This window comes from Schistocerca cancellata, chromosome 8, assembly GCF_023864275.1.
Source record: "Schistocerca cancellata isolate TAMUIC-IGC-003103 chromosome 8, iqSchCanc2.1, whole genome shotgun sequence".
In the NCBI taxonomy this organism is placed as follows: Eukaryota; Metazoa; Arthropoda; class Insecta; order Orthoptera; family Acrididae; genus Schistocerca; species Schistocerca cancellata.
In genome coordinates this window covers 4,526,179-4,550,080 of record NC_064633.1, presented here as the reverse complement: position 1 = coordinate 4,550,080, position 23,902 = coordinate 4,526,179, and the positions used below count along the sequence as shown (strand labels likewise).

The following is a 23,902-nucleotide window of genomic DNA, read 5'->3' as shown; positions in this document are numbered from 1 at the left end:
ATAAAAGTACCTCTTCTTCACTCTGTAATACTCCACACTAGATTTTCTCAAAATTCATTTTCTTCTACAGGGTGTTTATCAAGTTCCTTACCACTTCTGTCTTAACGTTACAGATTCCGACACTCCTACAGCTAGTATAAAAGAAAGTATACAATACAACAAAGGACAGCTGACACTGCTGACCGCCTATATCGTTACCACCCGAATGCCACACTTCCTCGGAGGTGGACTGGCCGAGCATTGCCAAGACTTTGGACTCACCGCTCACCAGATTTGAATCCAGTGGACATTTTCGTTGGGAGATTTATGAAGTCCGAGGTGTATCAAGTAATATACGATAATCTTCAACAACTGAAAAACCACGGTTTTGAAGGCGTAGAACAAAGCTAGCAGTGTTAACAAGCATTCTTTGGGCTATGTAGGAACGATGGGACCTGCGCATACCTTGCAGGGTCATCACATTGAAATGAACTAAATTTGTATCAAGAAGTATATGAATTATGTTCACGTTGTTAAGAGCCTTTAATATAGTGTTCAAGTGGAAAATTGTGACTTTATAAACACCCAATATTTCAATGAATAATTCACATTACTACAGTATACAAAATAACAAATGCACACAGTTGAGCAACAATGTAATTAGTAGGCTTTCTGGTAACTGATACAGACGTCCACATTCCTTTACAGCGGAATGTTCTGGTGCCAGAAGTCCATACGTTCCTTGTAAACATTTTGTTTAAGTTCAAATGTATCTGTAATGTGCAAGTAGTGGAGGTTGCTATTGTCGAAAGGTTCCCAGACTATTTCCTCGCCTTCTGGAGACGGAGTCCTGGAACAAAAGAGAAGGTACCAATAATGTCAGCCGCTTAGCATAGAAGGTTTCAGAATCAACAGTCTATTCAAAAGACTTCTTTATTCTTAAACTAGGTGTTTCATTTATCTTGACCACCTCAAATACCTTTGCGTCCGGCAGAAAAATAGAAAATGTACCAAAAAATGTCATTTATCTACCAGAGAGACATTAACCAGCATAATTTCTTTTCTCGTAACTTTGTACGTTACGAAGATACGTCTTTTTTGAATAGCACTCCGTATCTTTTATTCAGTAATCCACACGTTTGTGTTCATAGACGTGTCAAAGTATACCATTCACGCGAACATATTCTTAACTGCATAACTCCATTTGTTGGATCTGGCAGTAAATAAATGAACACACGAGTACTGTACGCAACACACTGCTTGAAACTACCACACTACTGCTTATGTACTGTAATTAAGAAAACATTATTAAAATTACTGTTCTGCTAACTTACGTTCTCCATAGATGAGCAGCACCCTTACCTTCTCTTTGTCGGTGTGCACCACACTTACACAAAACTACAACCAAAAACGGCGAACTGAGTTACAGGTGTGAATTTTCTGTGTGTCCCCCTGTGGTTACTGTCAGCTCCAGCAAGTGGACGAGTTCCGTTGCCCCGGCTATCTGCACTATGTGTTACACTACTGGCCATTAAAAAATTGCAACACCAAGAAGAAATGGAGATGATAAACGGATATTCATTGGACAAATATATTATACTAGAGCTGACATGTGATTACATTTTCACGCAATTAGGGTGCATAGATCCTGAGAAATCAGTGCCCAGAACAACCACCTCTGGCCGTAATAATGGCCTTGGTACGCCTGGGCATTGAGTCAAACAGAGCTTGGATGGCGTGTACAGGTGCAGCTGCCCATGCAGCTTCAACACGATACCACAGTTCACCAAGAGTAGTGACTGGCGTATTGTGACGAGCTAGTTTCTCGGCCACCATTGACCAAACGTTTTCAATTGGTGAGAGATCTGGAGAATGTGCTGGCCAGGGCAGTCGAACATAGAATACGTTTTCAGTAACGTCATATTTACATGATACGTTTTTGAGCAGTTCTTTAGGAGAGAAAGTGTATTATCGAATGAAAAATTTAGAATGCTATTTAAAATAGACGTACTACCTCTCATACCTTCGTAACGGATGTAGAAACAAAAAAACGCAGTCACGTGTCCTCTGACGAAAGGAGACCACGAAGGTGGAATCACAGATTTACTTCAGACTTTGTACACCTTTAGTACGCCATTAAAACAACGTGATGTGCAAGTAGTAAGGTGAACTACTCTGAAAATTCCGAGAAAATCGTAAGAGAAGTTTTAAGCGTCTGTTATGTTGCGTATGTATCTGTGCAAAAGTGCCAGACGTTAGAGACCATGGTGGTCAAGGGGTTAGCTTTCGAGCTTCGTATGCTGGCACTGTAGCTCAGCGTGTTCGGTCAGAGGGTTAGTTGCCCTCTGTAATAAAAAAAAATAAAAAAGACTGAGTGACAAGATCTACGATGAACTTGCAAGGGTGGCTTGTGATGTCTGCCCCGACCAAATGCAACGAACAATAACGAAAAAAAAGAGATAATACGATTAAAAAGAACGCGTGTATTTGCGTGAAGTTTTAGTGAATTTCATATTATTTGACTACTTACTATTTTTAATTAAATTTAATTATTAGAACAAACATATTTATATAACTAACGACAAGAAAATGAAGAAACGCATATAATTTTCCTGAAAATGTATGCCTGTCGTGATTTGCGAAATCCATTATACATGCAGCCTGTTAAGGTACCCGCAACTACACTCCTGGAAATGGAAAAAAGAACACATTGACACCGTTGTGTCAGACCCACCGTACTTGCTCCGGACACTGCGAGAGGGCTGTACAAGCAATGATCACACGCACGGCACAGCGGACACACCAGGAACCGCGGTGTTGGCCGTCGAATGGCGCTAGCTGCGCAGCATTTGTGCACCGCCGCCGTCAGTGTCAGCCAGTTTGCCGTGGCATACGGAGCTCCATCGCAGTCTTTAACACTGGTAGCATGCCGCGACAGCGTGGACGTGAACCGTATGTGCAGTTGACGGACTTTGAGCGAGGGCATATAGTGGGCATGCGGGAGGCCGGGTGGACGTACCGCCGAATTGCTCAACACGTGGGGCGTGAGGTCTCCACAGTACATCGATGTTGTCGCCAGTGGTCGGCGGAAGGTGCACGTGCCTGTCGACCTGGGACCGGACCGCAGCGACGCACGGATGCACGCCAAGACCGTAGGATCCTACGCAGTGCCGTAGGGGACCGCACCGCCACTTCCCAGCAAATTGGAGACACTGTTGCTCCTGGGGTATCGGCGAGGACCATTCGCAACCGTCTCCATGAAGCTGGGCTACGGTCCCGCACACCGTTAGGCCGTCTTCCGCTCACGCCCCAACATCGTGCAGCCCGCCTCCAGTGGTGTCGCGACAGGCGTGAATGGAGGGACGAATGGAGACGTGTCGTCTTCAGCGATGAGAGTCGCTTCTGCCTTGGTGCCAATGATGGTCGTATGCGTGTTTGGCGCCGTGCAGGTGAGCGCCACAATCAGGACTGCATACGACCGAGGCACACGGGGCCAACACCCGGCATCATGGTGTGGGGAGCGATCTCCTACACTGGCCGTACACCACTGGTGATCGTCGAGGGGACACTGAATAGTGCACGGTACATCCAAACCGTCATCAAACCCATCGTTCTACCATTCCTAGACCGGCAAGGGAACTTGCTGTTCCAACAGGACAATGCACGTCCGCATGTATCCCGTGCCACCCAACGTGCTCTAGAAGGTGTAAGTCAACTACCCTGGCCAGCAAGATCTCCGGATCTGTCCCCCATTGAGCATGTTTGGGACTGGATGAAGCGTCGTCTCACGCGGTCTGCACGTCCAGCACGAACGCTGGTCCAACTGAGGCGCCAGCTGGAAATGGCATGGCAAGCCGTTCCACAGGACTACATCCAGCATCTCTACGATCGTCTCCATGGGAGAATAGCAGCCTGCATTGCTGCGAAAGGTGGATATACACTGTACTAGTGCCGACATTGTGCATGCTCTGTAGCCTGTGTCTATGTGCCTGTGGTTCTGTCAGTGTGATCATGTGATGTATATGACCCCAGAAATGTGTCAATAAAGTTTCCCCTTCCTGGGACAATGAATTCACGGTGTTCTTATTTCAATTTCCAGGAGTGTACTTTACACATCGAGTACCAAACACAGAGGCAAGCCCCATGTGGTAGTTAACCTGCGTAATGGTGAGACGTTGCTAATGTAGCGAGAACGAATAGTGTAGGTGCAAATCTTTTAAATGTCACAGAATTGTCAAACGTACTACAAAAATTAAATTTGAACGAAAGTCGAACCGTTGTCTCATACACGTTTGTCTTACGTAGCTCGAACGCTATCCACTTTTTTTTATTGATCTCATTTTGTTCGTTATGTTCGGAGCGGAGCGTCCAAATTCATCGTTCATCCATTGACTTAACTTTTTTATTACAGAGCGCAGCTAATCCTCTAACCGAACACGCTCAGCTACCGTGCTGGAAAATGTGTATGTGTGAAAAAAAAAGCAGGAATGTTTCTCACTTCAAAGTAGGATAACCTTCATAATCTGAACGCTAAAACTATTACAAGCTACTAATACAAAATAAACATAATTTTTACTTTCAGCCGCACTCTTGACGATAGCTGTGGTGCACCGCCAGACACCACACTTGGTAGGTGGTAGCCTTTAAATCGGCCGCGGTCCATTAGTATACGTCAGACCCGCGTGTCGTCACTATCAGTGATAGCAGACCGAGCGCTGCCACACGGCGTGTCTAGTCTATAGAGACTCCCTAGCACTCGCCCCAGTTGTACCATCGCTAGCCGACATTGCTAGCGATGGTTCACTGTCTACGCTCTCATTTGCAGAGACGACAGTTTGGTATAGCCTTCAGCTACGTCATTTGCTACGACCTAGCAAGGCGCCATATTCAGTTACTATAATTACTTCAAGAATGTATTCTGAACAGATAATATTGTGAATCATGTACCGTCAAGAGCGACGTTCATCATTAATGGATTAAATTTAAGTATCAAACTAATTATGTTCGCTTTCTGAATTCTCATTCCTTGTCATACTCCAGACCTCACGCCAGTATAGTTCTTCCCTCCTCATGCCAGCCTGCGTGAGCTAAAACGCGTGCATTTCGGCCTCCTCTAGTAACACGGTGTTGGCTCTTCTGCTAACACAAGAATAGCCTTATTTAGAAACAAACAGCTGTGGTTGTTCTAGTTGTATATACCTAGGTCACGCACCAGTCACAGGCACACAAACCCGTGCTGTGGAATAAACTGATGACCATTGTCAGACACACTTGTGGTGAAACACTGAAGCAAACAAGGCGTAGATTAACGAGTTTCTCCCGTCCCACATCGAAGCCATTAACAGTTAGGGGCGTGTGCAATCATCGGTACCTCTGTTCACACTTCGTGCCCATTTGCTATTCTTCAGAATTCTGTCGAATCCCAGTTCTCAATTATTTGTACTTAGTATTTTTCACGCTAAAACATTAACCACTCGTCAATTCACTAGTATACTATGTTTTTATCTCGGTCATTCGTGATTACCATATAAAATCGATCAGTTTCAATAACACTGAAATTACAACATCTTGTTTCGAATATGTATTTCACATTAAATAGATACCTTTACGCATCAGTAACGGAAATCTCAATAAGTATTTCAAGCAATAAGTCCTACGATATCAGTAACTGTTCTTAAGTTACGCACTGGCCCATTATCTGTGATGACATCATTGTTACTCATGATGTTTTAGAAGGATGATGACGAAGGCGAATAGGCGAAAGCTGTCTTTAATGGCAAGAAATTTTTGAATTTTGTATTTAGAAATTAGTACATTCCAGAGAAATATATTCTAAACCTCGTAATCGGCGATCACGAGACGGACAGCGGGTCTAAACGACGCATCCAGAGAGTAAATTTAACCCATACTGTCACGATACACCTGCTTCAACAAGTAAAATTATTTCCTAAAGTGATCATTTGAGTGAAATTTGGTACAAAAAGAAAGAAATAGTGGCTAAAGGTGCTATACATCTCTAATCGAAAATATTCTGACATCTGAAATCGCGTTTTAATATTGAATTTTGGAGTGCTACGAAGTTAATCCAAAAATAATGTTATACGTGTGGTGGACAAAATAAATCTGGCTCAGAAAATATTTCACGCATGTTAAGACAGGCAACCGAATATACATTTCCACACTTGCGGTAGACGACATAAGTTGGAGTGCCTATTAAGAGCTTGCCAGTTTTACACTGCGCAGGTGAATTGAAAGGGTCACTGTTTTCAAACACCGTCATTTCCCCCCACTGTGACGCAGAAGTGTGAAATTTGACTCAGAGGTGCTACACCCCTTGTAATAGCGAAAAAGTGTGGTTCCCTGAGACGTCACCCTCCAACTCAGCTATGTTTCAAACACCAAGGTGTCGACACCTACGAAAAACGGCCAGAGCTCTGTAGTTCAAGTGAAGTGTAAGGTGTGTTACTGATGTCATACTGGCAGCCAATCTCGCCACAGTTCTGCCGAACACCTCTGTGGACTTGTCATATGATGGTGAGGTCATCACAATGCTCTAGCATGCAGGGCGTAACGACTAGGGACCGTTCAAAACCATTAGGTGACATTTGAACATTATACAAAGTAGCAAAGGGTGTTTATGCTTATTTAGCCCTGCTGTTTTATACTCTCCTGTGTCGTGATCACGTGTCACGTGACGCTGACATGTACATAAACAGAAAAGTGTAGTCTCCCACTAAGGCTCTCCAGTTTGGCCAAACCCTCGCTGCCACCTGTGGGCCTTGGTTGAGCACTTTGAAAGTGTACCTGTGCACAGGCAATCCTTTGCAAATTCCTGGGCGCCTGAGATGAGGCAACCCCTCGACGTCCTCCATCTGAATGACAATAAACTGCTACTCTAGTACTCCGTGGCATCTTACCTCTATCGCAGAGATGGCAAGAGAAGGGCTGAGATACAGTCAAGGGGAGGGTGGGTGACCATATCCCCATCGTGTGACACATCAGTGATCGCGTTGGACAGAATTGTTTTGAAATTTGGTGTCAATGTGCAGTTAATGAACCTTACATCTCCCATGAACGTCTGAGCTCTGGCCTTTTTCCGCATATGTCGACAACTTCGAATAGTCGCCGAGCCTGAGGGTGACGTGGTAGGGGACCACGCTTTTGCCTCATTACAGAGAAAGTTTGTGTTACAGCGTAAAATCAAGCGCCGGAACGCCAGTCTGGAACAATAGAGCAGAGAGGGCTGTGGCAAGACGTCAGCCAGTAGCACGCTGACCGACCCCTTTCCAGGACGACAAAGCGACAGCAGCGGCCCCTATATGACGAGGACGTAAGCGCCGCGCCCGAGTGGATGCGGCCCAGTCGAACAGGAGCCTCAAGGCTAGCGACTTGCATAGAAGCGTCGAAGCTCATTACTTCGCTTGTATTGAAATTTTTATAGTGAAAAAGCTTGTTTATTTCGGATGTCGCCCTTTGATTGCGACACATCTATGTAATTCTCAAAGTTAAGTATTGTCATTTATCTTTCGTAATAAAACTCATTAATACAATTTGCTTGAATTGTTGTCTAGCGATCCGAGGAAGCAGGTTTCCGTGATACCCCATATTCGACGACTATACAGGATTTGTTTGTAGGCAAATTTGAGCCAAATTTGTAACTTCTGCGTCGCAATGGGTGATCGGGAGGGGGGGAAGGGGGTGGGCGGGAACGACGGACCCTAAAAAAGTGACCTTTTAAATCATTTACGCACTGTATTTTTTCCACCCTGTCTATGAAATCATACTAGATTACGTAATAAAATGGGCCCTCTCCTTGAATTTTTTTTAGTGAAAATAAACTGTAGCCGTGCCACTACAGCTTATCATAATGTTCGCAGTCCTGCAGTTACATCGCTCACTGTCATTTGTTGTAAAATTATGGAATCAATTTGATGCTGGCGTCCATCATTGCAATGGAGATAGAGCAGCAGCTCTGTAAATACCAACAATGTTCCGGAAACCCCTAGGTTGTGAAAAACTGAGTCCATCCCGTTCCCTTCCGAGACACAAAAGGCCGTTGTAACAGTGCTAAGGTTGATTCTCTGCTCCTTGATTTCCGTAAAGCATTTGACACAATTCCAAATCGAAGGCGTTAGACCTGATAGGGAGGCTTACAAGCAGTCTTTACGAGTGGAATAGGATGTGGATCAGAATAGGAGGTGTGGGTAACTTAATACACTCCTGGAAATGGAAAAAAGAACACATTGACACCGGTGTGTCAGACCCACCATACTTGCTCCGGACACTGCGAGAGGGCTGTACAAGCAATGATCACACGCACGGCACAGCGGACACACCAGGAACCGCGGTGTTGGCCGTCGAATGGCGCTAGCTGCGCAGCATTTGTGCACCGCCGCCGTCAGTGTCAGCCAGTTTGCCGTGGCATACGGAGCTCCATCGCAGTCTTTAACACTGGTAGCATGCCGCGACAGCGTGGACGTGAACCGTATGTGCAGTTGACGGACTTTGAGCGAGGGCGTATAGTGGGCATGCGGGAGGCCGGATGGACGTACCGCCGAATTGCTCAACACGTGGGGCGTGAGGTCTCCACAGTACATCGATGTTGTCGCCAGTGGTCGGCGGAAGGTGCACGTGCCCGTCGACCTGGGACCGGACCGCAGCGACGCACGGATGCACGCCAAGACCGTAGCATCCTACGCAGTGCCGTAGGGGACCGCACCGCCACTTCCCAGCAAATTAGGGTCACTGTTACTCCTGGGCTATCGGCGAGGACCAGTCGCAACCGTCTCCATGAAGCTGGGCTACGGTCCCGCACACCGTTAGGCCGTCTTCCGCTCACGCCCCAACATCGTGCAGCCCGCCTCTAGTGGTGTCGCGACAGGCGTGAATGGAGGGACGAATGGAGACGTGTCGTCTTCAGCGATGAGAGTCGCTTCTGCCTTGGTGCCAATGATGGTCGTATGCGTGTTTGGCGCCGTGCAGGTGAGCGCCACAATCAGGACTGCATACGACCGAGGCACACAGGGCCAACACCCGGCATCATGGTACGGGGAGCGATCTCCTACACTGGCCGTACACCACTGGTGATCGTCGAGGGGACACTGAATAGTGCACGGTACATCCAAACCGTCATCGAACCCATCGTTCTACCATTCCTAGACCGGCAAGGGAACTTGCTGTTCCAACAGGACAATGCACGTCCGCATGTATCCCGTGCCACCCAACGTGTAAGTCAACTACCCTGGCCAGCAAGATCTCCGGATCTGTCCCCCATTGAGCATGTTTGGGACTGCGGTCTGCACGTCCAGCACGAACGCTGGTCCAACTGAGGCGCCAGGTGGAAATGGAATGGCAAGCCGTTCCACAGGACTACATCCAGCATCTCTACGATCGTCTCCATTGGAGAATAGCAGCCTGCATTGCTGCGAAAGGTGGATATACACTGTACTAGTGCCGACATTGTGCATGCTCTGTTGCCTGTGTCTATGTGCCTGTGGTTCTGTCAGTGTGATCATGTGATGTATCTGACCCCAGGAATGTGTCAATAAAGTTTCCCCTTCCTGGGATAATGAATTCACGGTGTTCTTATTTCAATTTCCAGGAGTATAGATGGACATTACGTTTATCCTCTGTCTGAAACATTATGGTCACTGAGACTATGAAATATTTAAGGTGAAATTCGTAAAGGCGTTGTGCATCCCTCTACAGACATCGTAAACTTTGAAAAGGGGCAACCAGTGTGTATACATGTTCCAAATGACAATGGTCACAGCAGTCGATCCATTCGTGGGTCATTAAATCTATCCCATGAGCCGTTCTGCGTCTAAAGTGTGAAGATGTTCCGTCATACTGAAATCTCATGTGCAAATGTCTAGCACGAGGATATTTTTTAGTAACAGTAAATACATTTTACAAGAATTCAGCACAGACACCTGCCAAACAGTTCGTTAAAGTAGCAGGGCCAGTTAATAGCGCCTTGGTCACGACTCCTACAGTTTTGCAGAAAGTCACGAACCACGTAAGCATTATCGTCAAACAACTGAGAGTCAGCTGCGAATGGTGTCGCTAAACAATAGAATAATTTTCAATATGTGACACCTAATGGAATTAATAAGCGATTTGTTGCTAGCCAGTGACCAAAGTGCAAATGCACTCACTAATTTCGAGTAAGAGTCCTTTCAGACATCTTGACAAATACACACTAGCCAACACGACCGTATCTCAAAGACAATGTCCGTACCAGGAGCTCCTACAACATTTTCGAATTTCTCTGAAAGTCAGTAGATACAACAAATCAACATTATTACAAGTATTTGCAGTTTCTGTGTTGTGCGATATACTACGTAAAGTCCTTCAGAAATGCATGCATACCTGAAGGAAAAAAATTGGAAATTTGTGATAAGTCCTGTGGGACCAAACTGCTGAGGTCGTCTGTCCCTAAACTTACACACTACTTAATCTAACTTAAGCTAACTTACGCTGAAGACAACACACACACACACACACACACACACACACACACACACACACACACACACTCACACACACATGCCCAAGGGAGGACTCGAACCTCCGACGGGAACAGCAGAGCGAACCGTGACAAGGTGCCCGAGACCGCAGGCTAACCAGCGCGGCCCATGCCTGAAGGACATTGCATTATACATCGTATTACATTACACTGCAAATACCATCTCGTGCCTAGACAAGACCGTGACAGTGATAATGAAAGTCTCTCCCTGTGTGCGAATGACAGCAACTGTGTGAGTGATGGACGTAGACACACAACGGTATATGGAGATTTGGATCGGTCCTTGAGGCGTCGCACGAATAGGCGACATGGTTGAAGCGAATGCTCGCGATACACGGGAAATCAGGGTTCGAGTCCTGGTCCGACACAAATTTTCATTGTCACTAATCCGTTGTGCCGCTGAAGTCTAATCGTACTCGTACATTTAATTCAAATCAGCATTAGACGGTTTTACTTCGGTCACTATGGTTGTGAAAACTGTTTCCCAGCAGCGGTGCACTGAAAACTGCAGCACGCAGAAAGGAGAGCCCTAATGACTGAAAACTCTAATGATTCGTAGATAGGTGACCAGAAAATGATGATTCAGATTCAGGATATTCTGTTAGATTCCACAGCGGCCTCTCTTGAGGGACACAGTACTATAAACTTTTACACTTCAGCAAAATTTGGGTAACAACACATTGCAATGTTTTACAACTTCGTGAATTTTATAAATGTAAGTAGAAGTTTCCACCTTGATGATGGTAACTTTAAATATGACTGTAAGAACGAGAATTCATTAATTTTAACGCTAATTCTAAAACATTTTCAGATGTAAAATCATTTATTCTCTTGTTGTGTATAATTGACGTAATGCTAAAAAAATCTAGTTTGAAAATAGTAAATTTATATTAGTTAGTGCGATAACCTATTCAGATAACATCTATGTTGAGGTGCACCCAACCTACAGTCTTTAGTTTTCAGACATCAGCCAGCCTGGACAGACACGTTAGTTAGCTTTGAGTAGTCAGATTTATGTAGCTGCAAGACATAACCTGATAATGCTTGAGACATAGCGTAATTAACAGTTTAATTTGGAAAGAAACATTTAGTGGTCTTATCAGTGTTTACAAGTAATGAGCAAAACAGGTGTAGTCTTACAGTATTTCGACAAAGGGTACTCAAAATAAAGCAGTTCCCATTTTTTCTAAATATTGTATAATGTGCAAAGAATAGCACAACACGCAGAAGGATGAATAATGACCACTAACTGTGCTAAGCCAGATCCTAAAATACTGTTAATTTTGCATTGTGGCCAAGAGGTGGAAAGTGACAGGCTTCAAATGGTTCAAATGGCTCTGAGCACTATGGGACTCAACTGCTGAGGTCATTAGTCCCCTAGAACTGAGAACTAGTTAAACCTAACTAACCTAAGGACATCACAAACATCCATGCCCGAGGCAGGATTCGAACCTGCGACCGCAGCGGTCCTGCGGTTCCAGACTGCAGCGGACAGGCTTCAGGAAATGGTTTTGGCATACCGCGACATCGATATTTCTGCTCATACTGAACAAGCCGCTTCCACAGAGATTTGCGCACGAAACATGCCGTTATACTGTAAGAGGGTAGTACGCAACACTGAGTAAGTAATGCCCTAAGCAATGTGACTGTAAAGTTCCGCCAACAGTCATGGTTCGACACTGCAGTACCTGTGCCCCTTATCTACTTTAACCACTGCATTAGGTTTCTTGTTCGATAACTACAACCAGTCCATACAGCAGCGGACACGTAAACGCCGTAGCTGAAAGTGTTTTTATTTTGCTATCGAGACTAGCCCCTCTTTAAACTTGCTGTTCAATGAGGTGCATACGTGATACACCAGTGGTGCCAACCACAGCAAGCTGGGCCGCTTCAGACTAAAAAAAAAGAAAAAAACTCGTGAGGTCATGAATCACAGAAAAAAACCACCAGAGGTTTCGTGAATTTCATGAAACCCACGCACATTGGCAGCATTTTTCTCGCGTCGGTTCTCGTTTCACCTCCATACAGAGAACTTCGCTATCTTTCGAAGACCACCTATTTCATGCATCGTTATCATTCTAGGCCAAAATTTGTCTCCCACATTTAGCAGTTTCAAAAATTAAGTAAATTCGTTCTACTTCACCTATTTCTGTTAAAAGTATTTTCATCTCGTGTGAAATCATGTGTAAACGAGCTATAGCTGTACAGAATTACCTAAATGGTTCAAAATTATTTCATGATCGCTATTCTTGTCTGTTTACAATATCGGGGATCTTGTAAAGCCTGCCCTGCGTGTATGACCTTTCCCACATAGGGCAGACGACTCCTACAATGCGGAAGAGATGCAGGGGCCATCCGATTCAAACAGCCCAATAAATCTGTCGTTCCAGAGACTGCAGCGATACCAATCACTCTATGAGATGTGAACATGATATTCTACCGTCGAACGTACCTTTTTGGCATTCGGTGTGAAAGAAGCAGTTGAAATTCCTTTGGCGAAAAATTTACTTAACAAAAATAGCGGTTACATCCGAGACATTAATGAAATCCTGCGCGTTCTTTAGTTAAGTGGCAAAGACGTCGCTATAGCGCAGATAAAACTGACACATCGAAACTCCATGGGCCGGCCGCTGAGCCACAGATTCAGTTGATGCATACTCTTTGGTGTCGGCCGATCAACGTCTTTGGCGCATGTTTCTTCTGTGGTTTAAAAAGAGGCAACAAACACTGAGGCGTGCTGTAGCTTCAACTGACGCACTAAATATTAGAAAAGAACTCTCGAAATGTAATGCATTGGATTGTTTATTTTTTGCATTTGAGTATTAAATGATATGCTTTTTGTTCTTTCTGAAAACATAAATGTGTTCAATTGCATCCAGTTTGAAACAGTTTAGCAAGTTGTTATTTTCTTAGTATTCTGTCAGAGAAAGAGCTTAGTAACGTATCGATAGGCAGCAATGTAAATCTAATAGCAGAGTGAATATAAATAGTAGTTGAAGTTCGTTGTTGACTAACAGGCTGCAGGTCTAGAAACGTTTTCGGTGGATGGTACGTATTGTGAACTTAATGGACTTACACTGATGAGTCAAAACATAGTAGCTTGTTTGTCCGTCTTTGGAACGAAATACATCACTGATCCGGCGAGCCAGGAATCCGACAGTTTGTTGGTATGTTTGTGGACGTATGTGTAATTACATGTCTACGTACAAGTATGTAATTCGCGTAAATAACAGACCGCTGATTTACGTATGCGGTGATGGCGTCCGATAGCCACCCATATGGGTTCCATTGGACTTACATTACGAAAATTTGGTTGCCGAGACATCATCGTGAGTTCACTATAATGCTCCTCAAACCACTGCAGCACGGTTCTGGCTCCGAAACACGACAGTTATACTGCTGAGAAGAGATGCAGGTGGTTCGGAGCTGTCAGCGTGTCTTCCATTACTACCACAGGTCCCATGCAAGCGCAGGAGAATGTCTCTCATAGCATAATATTGCTTCCACCAGCCTGCGTCCGTGGTACGCTGCACGTTTCGAGCCACCGTTCACCTCGATGACGGCGTTTGTGGCAACGACCATCGACCTTGTGTAATGAAAATGTGATTCGCCCGCAGAGCCGGAACGTTTCCGCTGATCGATGGTTGAATCCCGATGCTCGCGTGCCCACTGCAGTCGTAATTGACGAAGTCACTGGGTCAACATATGAACACGTAGGGGTGGTCTGCAGCGGAGCTCCATGTTTAGCAATGTACGATGAATGGCCTGCTCCGAAACGCTTGGGTGTGTAGTGTAACAGCTCCGTGCTCTTTCGGCAGAGATGCCACAGATCATCTATCCTGCTTCACAGAGAGTACAAGCCTCCGAACCCCACGTTCTGCAACGAGCGAGGCGGCGCAGTGGTTAGCCCACTGGACTCTCATTCGGGAGGACGACGGTTCAAACCCGCGTCCCGCCATCCTGATTTACGTTTCCCGTGATTTCCCTAAACCGCTCCAGGCAAATGCCGGGATGGTTCCTTTGAAAGGGCACAGCCAACTTCCGATCCCATCGTTCCCTAATCCGATGGGACCGATGACCTCGCTGTTTGGTCCCTTCCCCCAAATCAACCAAACAACCATCCCACGTTCTGTGAAGAGTAGTGAACGCCCGAGCACTTAGAGCCTGGTGGTAGTTTCACTGTCCCCCTACCTCTTTCCGTAGATGCTCACACCAGCAGCACGAGGACATTCGACCATCTTCGCCGTTTTCGAGATACTCGTTCACAGGCTCTACGTAATAACAATCTGCCCTCTGTCAGAGTTGCCTATCTCAACAGATTTCCCCATTAGTAGCCCGTATCTTCGCTAGGGTTATCCCCCGTCCTTGTTTGCTGCGCTGACATACTTTTGTTACCGCGTCACGTGCCCGCAACGGCATCCAACGTCGCGGAGAACAGTGCTCATTATGTTTTGGCTTACCACAGTATGTATCAAAGTGATCCTCGCTATAAACTGCTATCGTAGGAAACAATGTGGACGCTACGACATTGGAACAGCGGAGAGGCAAGCTGGTAAGTGAACTGCTTACGGTGGATAGCGCGGATCGTGATGTTAAAGCACAAGTGTAATCAACTGCCTCTAAGCGTAGATTAATATTTCAAAATGTGATTTTAAAGTTACACTGTTCGGACACAGGAGTAAAGAGTCTACTAAGTGAATCATTTTTGACACTGAGAACGTGCTGTGAACTACACTGCATAAGAAAATCTCACTTCTTCGAAACACCGCAATTGTCTCCCACTGCGACGCATAAGTTTGAGATTTGGCTCAAAGCTATCTACAACAGAAGTGTGTTCCCTGCGAAACCAGTCTCCGGCTCGACGACGCTGCAAACTGCAAGGTCTCGTCACATGCGAAAAAAAGACCTCAGCTCCCAAAGTCATACTGGGTGTAAGGTGGGTTAATTATGCCCCACTGACACCAAATGTCACGACAGTTCCGCTCAAGGCCACCACTTCTTTTGATGCCTCTCCGGTGGAGGTCAGAATCGCGACAACCAGCTTTGGAACACGCAATTTTCTCATGGGTGGCCAAGGGAGGCATTTCAGACACTCTGCCGCTCAAAATCGGCACGAGAAGCTTTCAGTCGGAGACATAAAGGGCGTCAATAAAACCACCCCTTCCCTTGGGGTGTTGATACCCACACATTTCGTGGCCTAAAACGTAACATTGTTCCAAATAATTTAAAGAATTTTTTGGTAATTTTCAAAGAGTAAACTGAACCTAATTTTTTCGTTAATTATTATTCATTGTAATATGTAATCAATGTGAAAGCTTTTTTCCTGACATAGTTTACGGTTTTTTTATTCAACAGTGTTACACATTCTCGAACTTCCTGTATTGAAGCGAAAATTTCCATTTTTTTTCTTCATTTTTCTATATATAAATGTGTCTGTAGTGTTACTCGTCTGATAGTATGCTTATCCTAATTTCATGACGAATTACGAGTTGTTTCATGCATTACGCAGAGAAAATATGGTTGTCATATATTGTTCGCCATTACTCCAGGTGATTTCAAGGAATCTGGAAAGAACAGGATGATTTTCATGGGTGAAACTTTAAACATCGTGAAAACATTAAAACTGAAAGATACGTTTTGGTTAGTTTGTTTAAATCGTACAACTCGTCGTACTATATCACTCCGAAACCGATGTGGGAGCTTGCTCACGTTTATTGGTAAATATCAGTAATGCTTTCAATTTAAGTGAGTGTAATAGTCAAAGTTTTGTAGGAGTCAAAATTTTTTGTTATTAGTTATTGTAAGACCGTGAATGGTATATTCATTTCATTAGTTGCATGTTAGATTTCCTCTCCCTTTTGCCATTTTGTCAACAGATTCGCCTTCAGCTTAAAACATCAATTATTTTTAGTGTCAATTCTTTTACGTGAACATGGTCGTTTCTGACAGAAGCAATATTAGGAGTGCCCCTGTTGCCTAAAATTTCCTTGCGCAAGAATGTTAGGACCTTAAGAAAAGTGAGAAATCAGTACGTCGTACAGTATTGTGCAAAAATAGCATGACAATTCCTGTGCACATTCACAATTTTCGACAGTGATTTCTACTTCTTTCAAGTGCAGTGAAGTCAATTTGGCGAAGTGCTGTTCACAGTAAAGTGCAGAAAAATTTATCCAGTTGGAAAACATCCAATTCAGAATTTATCAGAAAAAATTAATTCTTACTTACTCATACTTGATGAAGTTGGTCCAAAGTCTCGTCATAGTCGACCTTAAGCGTCCGAAAGTCGACTCAGGATCTGCTAAAATGGGAAGATACTGAAGGTAGAAGACGACACTGCTCTGGGTCGCATGAGGTGTTCCTAAAAGACAGAAAATTAGATGCACGTGGGTTTGATTTCATAAAAGGTGGTTAAAAATCGTTAAATATGTATGTACTCCAAAATTAATTCTCAACAATATGTAATTCTAATACGAGGAAATAACTCTGAAATTCTCAAGAAATTTTCTTTGTATGTTACTACACGTAAGTAAACGTTAGTTTAGAGTATGATTCCGTTGGGACCATGTTTCTTTATATTTTGATGTACCATAGCATTCATGTTTACAGGAGAAATGAACCAATGAAATGTCACTGATATGGTCTTTCTAGCACGATATCAGATTATCGCATGTATGGCACACATTATGATATGAACAATCACAGAATCACAAGTCGTTCCCATAAGGCAGATTTTCCCGTAGCTTCACGAATTAATGAATCACGAATAGGAGATGGAGTGTCTTCTTATTTCACCTTGCTTCACAGAAAATCAAGCACCAAAAGAAAATATATCCAGGATGATCAGAAATAATGTTAAAAGCTTGTAAGGGTCTCTAAATGATGTCATCATGCTTTTAGCTGTTAGAATTTTATTTTAATATTGCAATTTCAGCATTAAGGCATATTCAGGTACCTGTAAAACATAATACAACGTAATGAGGCTAATGTAAAGTGGGATTAACAGTAGGTACAACCAATTTTATAATTTTTGACGCTCGTGTACTTACAAGATTTTGACATATAGGTGTTGCGGGGTAAGTTGTTCTAAGAAATAATCGTTGGGAAAACATGCGATGCGTTCCGCCGCTTGCAATTTAATTAACACTGAGACAGTCAATCAGGTTGTTGCACGCACAAATTCAAGCACTTGCACGCGCTAAATGCACGTACTTCTGTTGGCCCATGAGTTACCACTTGTTCAAATGTGTCTTTTCCGGAAATGATAAATTCTAGCTAAGTGAACAAAAACTGCTTTCGTTCCGTTTGATTAAAGCAAATGAAGAACATGTTTGACGACACTGTCTCTGGCAGGCTGCTTGAATTGGAGCGAGTAACGACCTGATTGGCTAATTTCAAAGCTAATGAAATCGGAAACGGAGCAGCGTATTGAATTTTTTCTTAACCATTATATTTCTCAGCACAACCCTCACAAGCTCTTCAGGCTCTGACCACACTGTATATGTAATACAGAATGGTGCCAAATAAATGTAAGAGATCCTGTTTTTCTTTCAGAATCCCCATACTTCTAATATCCATTTTTTTACGGATGTATTGCAATATTCCTTGCCCGTATATACTAGAGCAGCACGTCCTATTACGCACAAAGAGAATCTGGATAGAATTCCCTTGTTTATTTTATTTCATAGGCACTTTGTGATTGAAACTATTCGTATAATCTGCAGTTGATTACAAATTAACGTTCATTAGTTTTGTTTGTTTTACACATAATCACACTGAGATAAGAGGGATGTTTGTGAAATAAGGAGTCTTGTACAACAATTATTTCGAGGAGCTTGTGATTCGACTTCTGTTCTTATAAGATGCACATTTCTACAGAATTTCGTAGCGTAGACTAATTCTTTTAGTTATTGGAGCAACGCTGTGACGTGTGACAGCGAACGTGCCGTTTGCAAGGTCGTATCCAGTAAACAGTCAGAAGATCACATAAGGAAGGCGGTAGACATTGTCCATTCACTGTAGACGTCTTGCGCTCTGTGGTGATGTTCTTTACAATGCGACTAGCGTCCGAAGGCGTTGCTTTAACATTTACTAGTGGGGTCATACATATATATGAACAAAATAATCTGGAAATTATATATCATCACGATTGCAATGGATCTTCTCATGAAACATAACCGACATCTTATGATTAAGGACAAGCACTGTCAATCTTCAGTACTGTCTCGTGAATTCATGTGTGACATGTATAAGGGGCGATCACGAAATTTCAGTTTCAGGCTGTTGCTGTAGCGTATATGCAACGTAGCGCGACTCCGATGCTGGTCTACAAGCACCGACATGAAGGCAAGGGATTAGTTTGGCTTTCATGTCTTTCCAACGTGCGTGAGTTAAATTCGGAAAGATGAACTATGGCGACATTATTACCAAATACATTCAAATAGAACCAACTCTTTTCTGGGTGCTGAAGCGCAAACACCGGTAGACATCCATCGGAGAACGAAGAAAGTGTATGGGCAACATGTCTTTCGAAATCGGGATGCTGCTTCGTCCACAATCGCAAATGTCGTAACGCAGAAGTGACGCCAATTCCACTGGGAGATAATCGAGCACCCCTGACTCCTCCTCCGCGATTATGACGCCTTCGGTCCCTTAAGAAAAGCCTTCAAGGTCTATATTATACTTTTCCTACAAATTTTTGCTTTCTTCGTTATAGTCAACGAACTCGTCCTGCAAAATAATCCTGTTGTGCTGCACGAAAATACACTTGCCAGCACAGCCGTGTGTTCTATGGTGTCCTCCGGGAGGAAATTCATCGAAACTATGACATGTTACGATATTTCAGTGTCTGTGTTGTGAAGAAGAACGGTGCAGTTATAATGAATCACTCTCCTCAAACAATACCTTTTTCTATAGAGATAACCACCATGTATACTATCGATTCTTGCATAGGTTAAAATTATCTCAGCTGTTTCACAAAAAGAATTCATATGATTCTGTATACGACGTATTATATTTCAGGTTAAAATGTGTAAAAATGGAATTAATATGTTACAAACGATATACGGCTGCCCCCTTTCTAGCCGCCACGCCCGTCGCGGCCAAAAGCCACGTCAAACGGCCGAGCCCAAAGATCACACCATGCCGAAACGATCGATCAATCGATACGACCCGGCACGGCTCACCCCTAGACGAGACTCTGAGCCATCGACTATAGCAAGATAAGTAAAAAGATATTCTTTTGTATATCTTACGCCTCTCGAAGATTTTGGAATTTGTGCAAAGAATGAGAATTTTAATAGTGATGTGTGGGAGGGTAAGATTACACACTGTTCCTTCGGACATGCAAGCTTGTCCGAAGGAACATTGCGTCGTAGATCTAACAACACAGACACTTTAATATCGCATTTATCCACGGACACCGGGTAAGCGTCTTTCAATTAAAATGTTTCCCCTGTACAGCAGTATACATAATGAATATAAGAGTGCGGGTTGTAGAAACGTAACGGACGACGCATCGAAGTTGTGTTCTCGCCATGAGTCGTGCAGGGTAGCCTAACCGTATGGCGACCCCTCGCGATAAGAGGGAAATGCGGGTTCGAGTCCCGGTCCGGATAAATTTTCACTGTCGTCATTCCATTACACAGCTGCTGGTTGTCCATATTCGCAACTGCGAATACATTCCATGTATAAAATACCACTTCACGTCATTAAAATGTAGGTACGAAGACTTAATTAACTTTGTACAATCCATTTCCACAGGAATGTTCTGAATATTTACAACTGTCTCTGGATCACTTGATACAGACAAATTTAACTTGAAGAATACCTAACATAATTTGCACATTAAAGTGCTGCCTAAGACATTTACGACACTGGCGACCTATCTAAAACGATGCCGTCGTCTTGATCATTTGCTGCGAACTGAGTGCAGAGTTCCTCTCCTCAGCCAGAAGTAGACGAGCCACTGCGGTGGCATGGAAAAGCTCAAGGAATTGTCGTTTTTTTCCCCATTTATTGTGTTGTGGGGCAGGGGAGGGCTGCCAGCGGCACAATCCACTGCTCTTCAGCCGAGTAATACACTACTGGCCATTAAAATTGCTACACCAAGAAGAAATGCAGATGATAAACGGGTATTCATTGGAAAAATATATTATACTACAACTGACATGTGATTACATTTTCACGCAGTTTGGGTGCATAGATCCTGAGAAATCCGTACCCAGAACAACCACCTCTCGCCGTAATAACGGCATTGATACGCCTGAGCATTGAGTCAAATACAGCATGGCTGGCGTGTAAAGGTACAGCTGCCCATGCATCTTCAACAGGATACCACAGTTCATCAAAAATAGTATCTGGCGTATTCTGGCGAGCCAGTTGCTCGGCCACCATTGCCCAGACGTTTTCATTTGGTGAGAGATCTGGAGAATGTGCTGGCCAGGGCAGCAGTCGAACATTTTCTGTATCCAGAAAGGCCCGTACAGGACCCCCAACACGCGGTCGTGCATTATCCTGCTGAAATGTAACGTCCACTGTTTAAAGTACCGTCAATGCGAACAAGAGGTGACCGAGACGTGTAACCAATGGCACCCCATACCATCACGCCGGGTGATACGCCAGTATAGCGATGACGAATACACGCTTCCAATGAGCATTCACCGCGATGTCGGCAAACACGGATACGACCATCGTGATGCTGTAAACAGAACCTGGATTCATCCGAAAAAATGATGGTTTGCCATTCCTGCACCCAGGTTCATCGTTGAGTACACCATCGCAGGCGCTCCTGTCTGTGATGCAGCATCAAGGGTAACCGCAACCATGGTCTCCGAGCTGATAGTCCGTGCCGCTGCAAACGTCGTCGAACTGTTCGTTCAGATGGTTGTTGCCTTGCAAACGTCCCCATCTGTTGACTCAGGGATCGAGACGTGGCTGCACGATCCGTTACAGCCATGCGGATAACATGCCTGTCATCACGACAGCTAGTGATACGTGGCCGTTGGCATCCAGCACGACGTTCCGTATTACCCTCCTGAACCCACCGATTCTTCTAACAGTCATTTGATCTCGAACAACGCGGGCAGTAATGTCGCGATACGATAAACCGCAGTCCCGATAGGCTACAATCCGACCTTTATCAAAGTTGGAAACGTGATGGTACGCATTTCTCCTCCTTACACCAGGCACCACAACAACGTTTCACCAGGCAACGCCGGACAACTGCTGTTTGTGTACGAGAAATCGGTTAAAAAATTTCCTCGTGTCAGCATGTTGCAGGTGTCGCCACCGGCGCCAACCTTGCTTGAATGCTCTGAAAAGCTAATCATTTGCATATCACAGCATCTTCTTCCTGTCGGTTAAATTTCACGTCTGTAGCACGTCATCTTCGTGGTGTAGCAATTTTAATGGCCAGTAGCGTACATTTAATAAACAGATGAAAACGATATACATAAAAGGCGATAAAAAGGGGGATACAAGAACATAATAAGGGCAGACAATGGGGGTTAAAATATACACTTACATTCAGACGCTCATGAGGTACAGTTTAAAAGTCCAGGTAAAGATAAAAAAAAACAGTTGGTGTAGGAGTCGTGGCTACCCAGCGTTTCTTATAGCCCTCTGTGGTTTCGTTGCGAGGTGCCAATCTTGCGTTGACACCCCGCTCTTCGGACGACACTGCAAATCGAGTATGAATACAGCAGTTTCGCATCATGGCTTTAACTAGTCGGTTATGTTTTGTGTAGATTATGAGTGCTAAAAAATAATAACACTACGATCCTGTGGTTGCACCCCATTCTTGTCCTCTCGTGTGTCTCTTCTCTTCGCTGCAGCGCAAACGCTTGCTTACAGAGACAGGCGAATGGTGGTTAGCGCTGCCGAACTGTGAATGCTCGTTTGCTTGTCTTCTCCTCAGTTCGCTCCGGTGTATAGGAGGTTTAAATGGCCGCTGCACGATATAGCCGATTAATCTATATGTTAGAGTTGCACAAACTGATATGACTGACCGTATGTAGTGTTCCCCAGCTCCTCCCCCCTGTAGTCGAACAGGTAGTAGTAGACGGGGGCGGCGTCCGTGTGGTTGGCCACCACCCTCACTGTCGAGTCCACTGGCTCCCCGAAGCCAAGGTCGGTGAGCATCTGAAACAACAGCAACGCAAAACTTAAGTTCCTTACATGCATCATGCTGCTATTTTCTACAGGTAACCGATCCGCAAGTGTAATAAATTATATCTAAATAAAGCCCTGATTCATCTGAAACGTCATTGGGCAACAGTTTACAACAAATGTTCGACTGATGTCAGATGCATTAAGATCTTATTTTACACCTGTGGTTCGCAACCTGAGGTAACAACCCCTTGGAGGATAAAATTAAAATTGCTGATGGCTAAAAACAAAATGGCTACGAAACAGATATTTTGAAGGATCGTTACTATTATATGTAAAGTGAAGGTGGAGGGGGGAGAAAGGGAAGGGAAGGGAAAGGATTATCTATGTCAGCTCCATCGTGACATTACGTGGAAGCAATGGTAACGAGTGGAAATGTGTGTCCGAAAGAACTTTTTATTTATTTATTGGATGATTCCCCCCGTCAGAGGGGGGGGGAGGGGGGGTGAGCTGGCAGCAGCACAACTCGCCGCTCGGCAGCCTGGTAGACCGTTCGCATGGTGCAAGTCTTTCGAGTTGACGCCACTTCAGCGACTTGCGAGTCGATGGGGATAAAATGGTGATGATAAGGACAACACAACACACTGTCCCTGAGCGGAGAAAATCTTCGACCCAGCCGGGAATCGAACCCTGGCCGTTACGTATGACATTCCGTCGCGCTGACCACTTTTTTCATTTTGTTCGATATAGTTCGTTGCGTTTGGTCTGGGCGGTCGTCACAAGACATCCGTTCAAGCCGATCGTTGATTCTTTGACTCATTTTGTAAAATTATTATTACAGAGATCCCGCAGCCCTCTGACCGAACACGCTGAGTTACCGTGCCGGCACCACCTAGCTACCAGGGGCGGACAATATTGATAACATAAGTCACCATTAAATACATATTTTTTTACCTTCCTCATATAGTCAACTCACTACACAAGCACAATGTATACTATAGTCATTAGCGACAGCGGTCGGATACATGGCACTGGCAGTGTGGCTTCTTCCGATTTCTGTCAATTCAGGTGCAAGAATCCTCTAATCAAGTGATTCACAAGCAGTAAGCGTAGTGTACATATTTTAACTGGGTTGATTTGAAATCAAGGTGCAGGGTATATGTGAACCACTTCTCACTACGGAGAATAGTGATGCAGGGCAAGCATGCTTTGAAACAGATGCCTGGCCTCGTTGTGGATAGTTAATTTCCTTTTCTCAGAGGAAGGTATACTCACCATGCACTGAGAACT

At 44.4% G+C, this 23,902-nt stretch overlaps 1 protein-coding gene across 1 annotated transcript in view; it reads right to left on the bottom strand.

The window, feature by feature from the left end:
• The window catches only part of LOC126094747 (carboxylesterase 4A-like), a 136,274-nt gene continuing 112,372 nt past the window's right edge, over positions 1 to 23,902 (bottom strand). The window contains exons 8-10 of the mRNA XM_049909297.1: positions 22,513 to 22,645; positions 16,733 to 16,865; positions 1 to 829 (exon numbers count right to left, since the gene is read on the bottom strand). Coding sequence (XP_049765254.1) covers positions 682 to 829; positions 16,733 to 16,865; positions 22,513 to 22,645 — 414 coding nt within the window. The 3' untranslated portion in view covers positions 1 to 681. The remainder of the gene's footprint in view (positions 830 to 16,732; positions 16,866 to 22,512; positions 22,646 to 23,902) is intronic.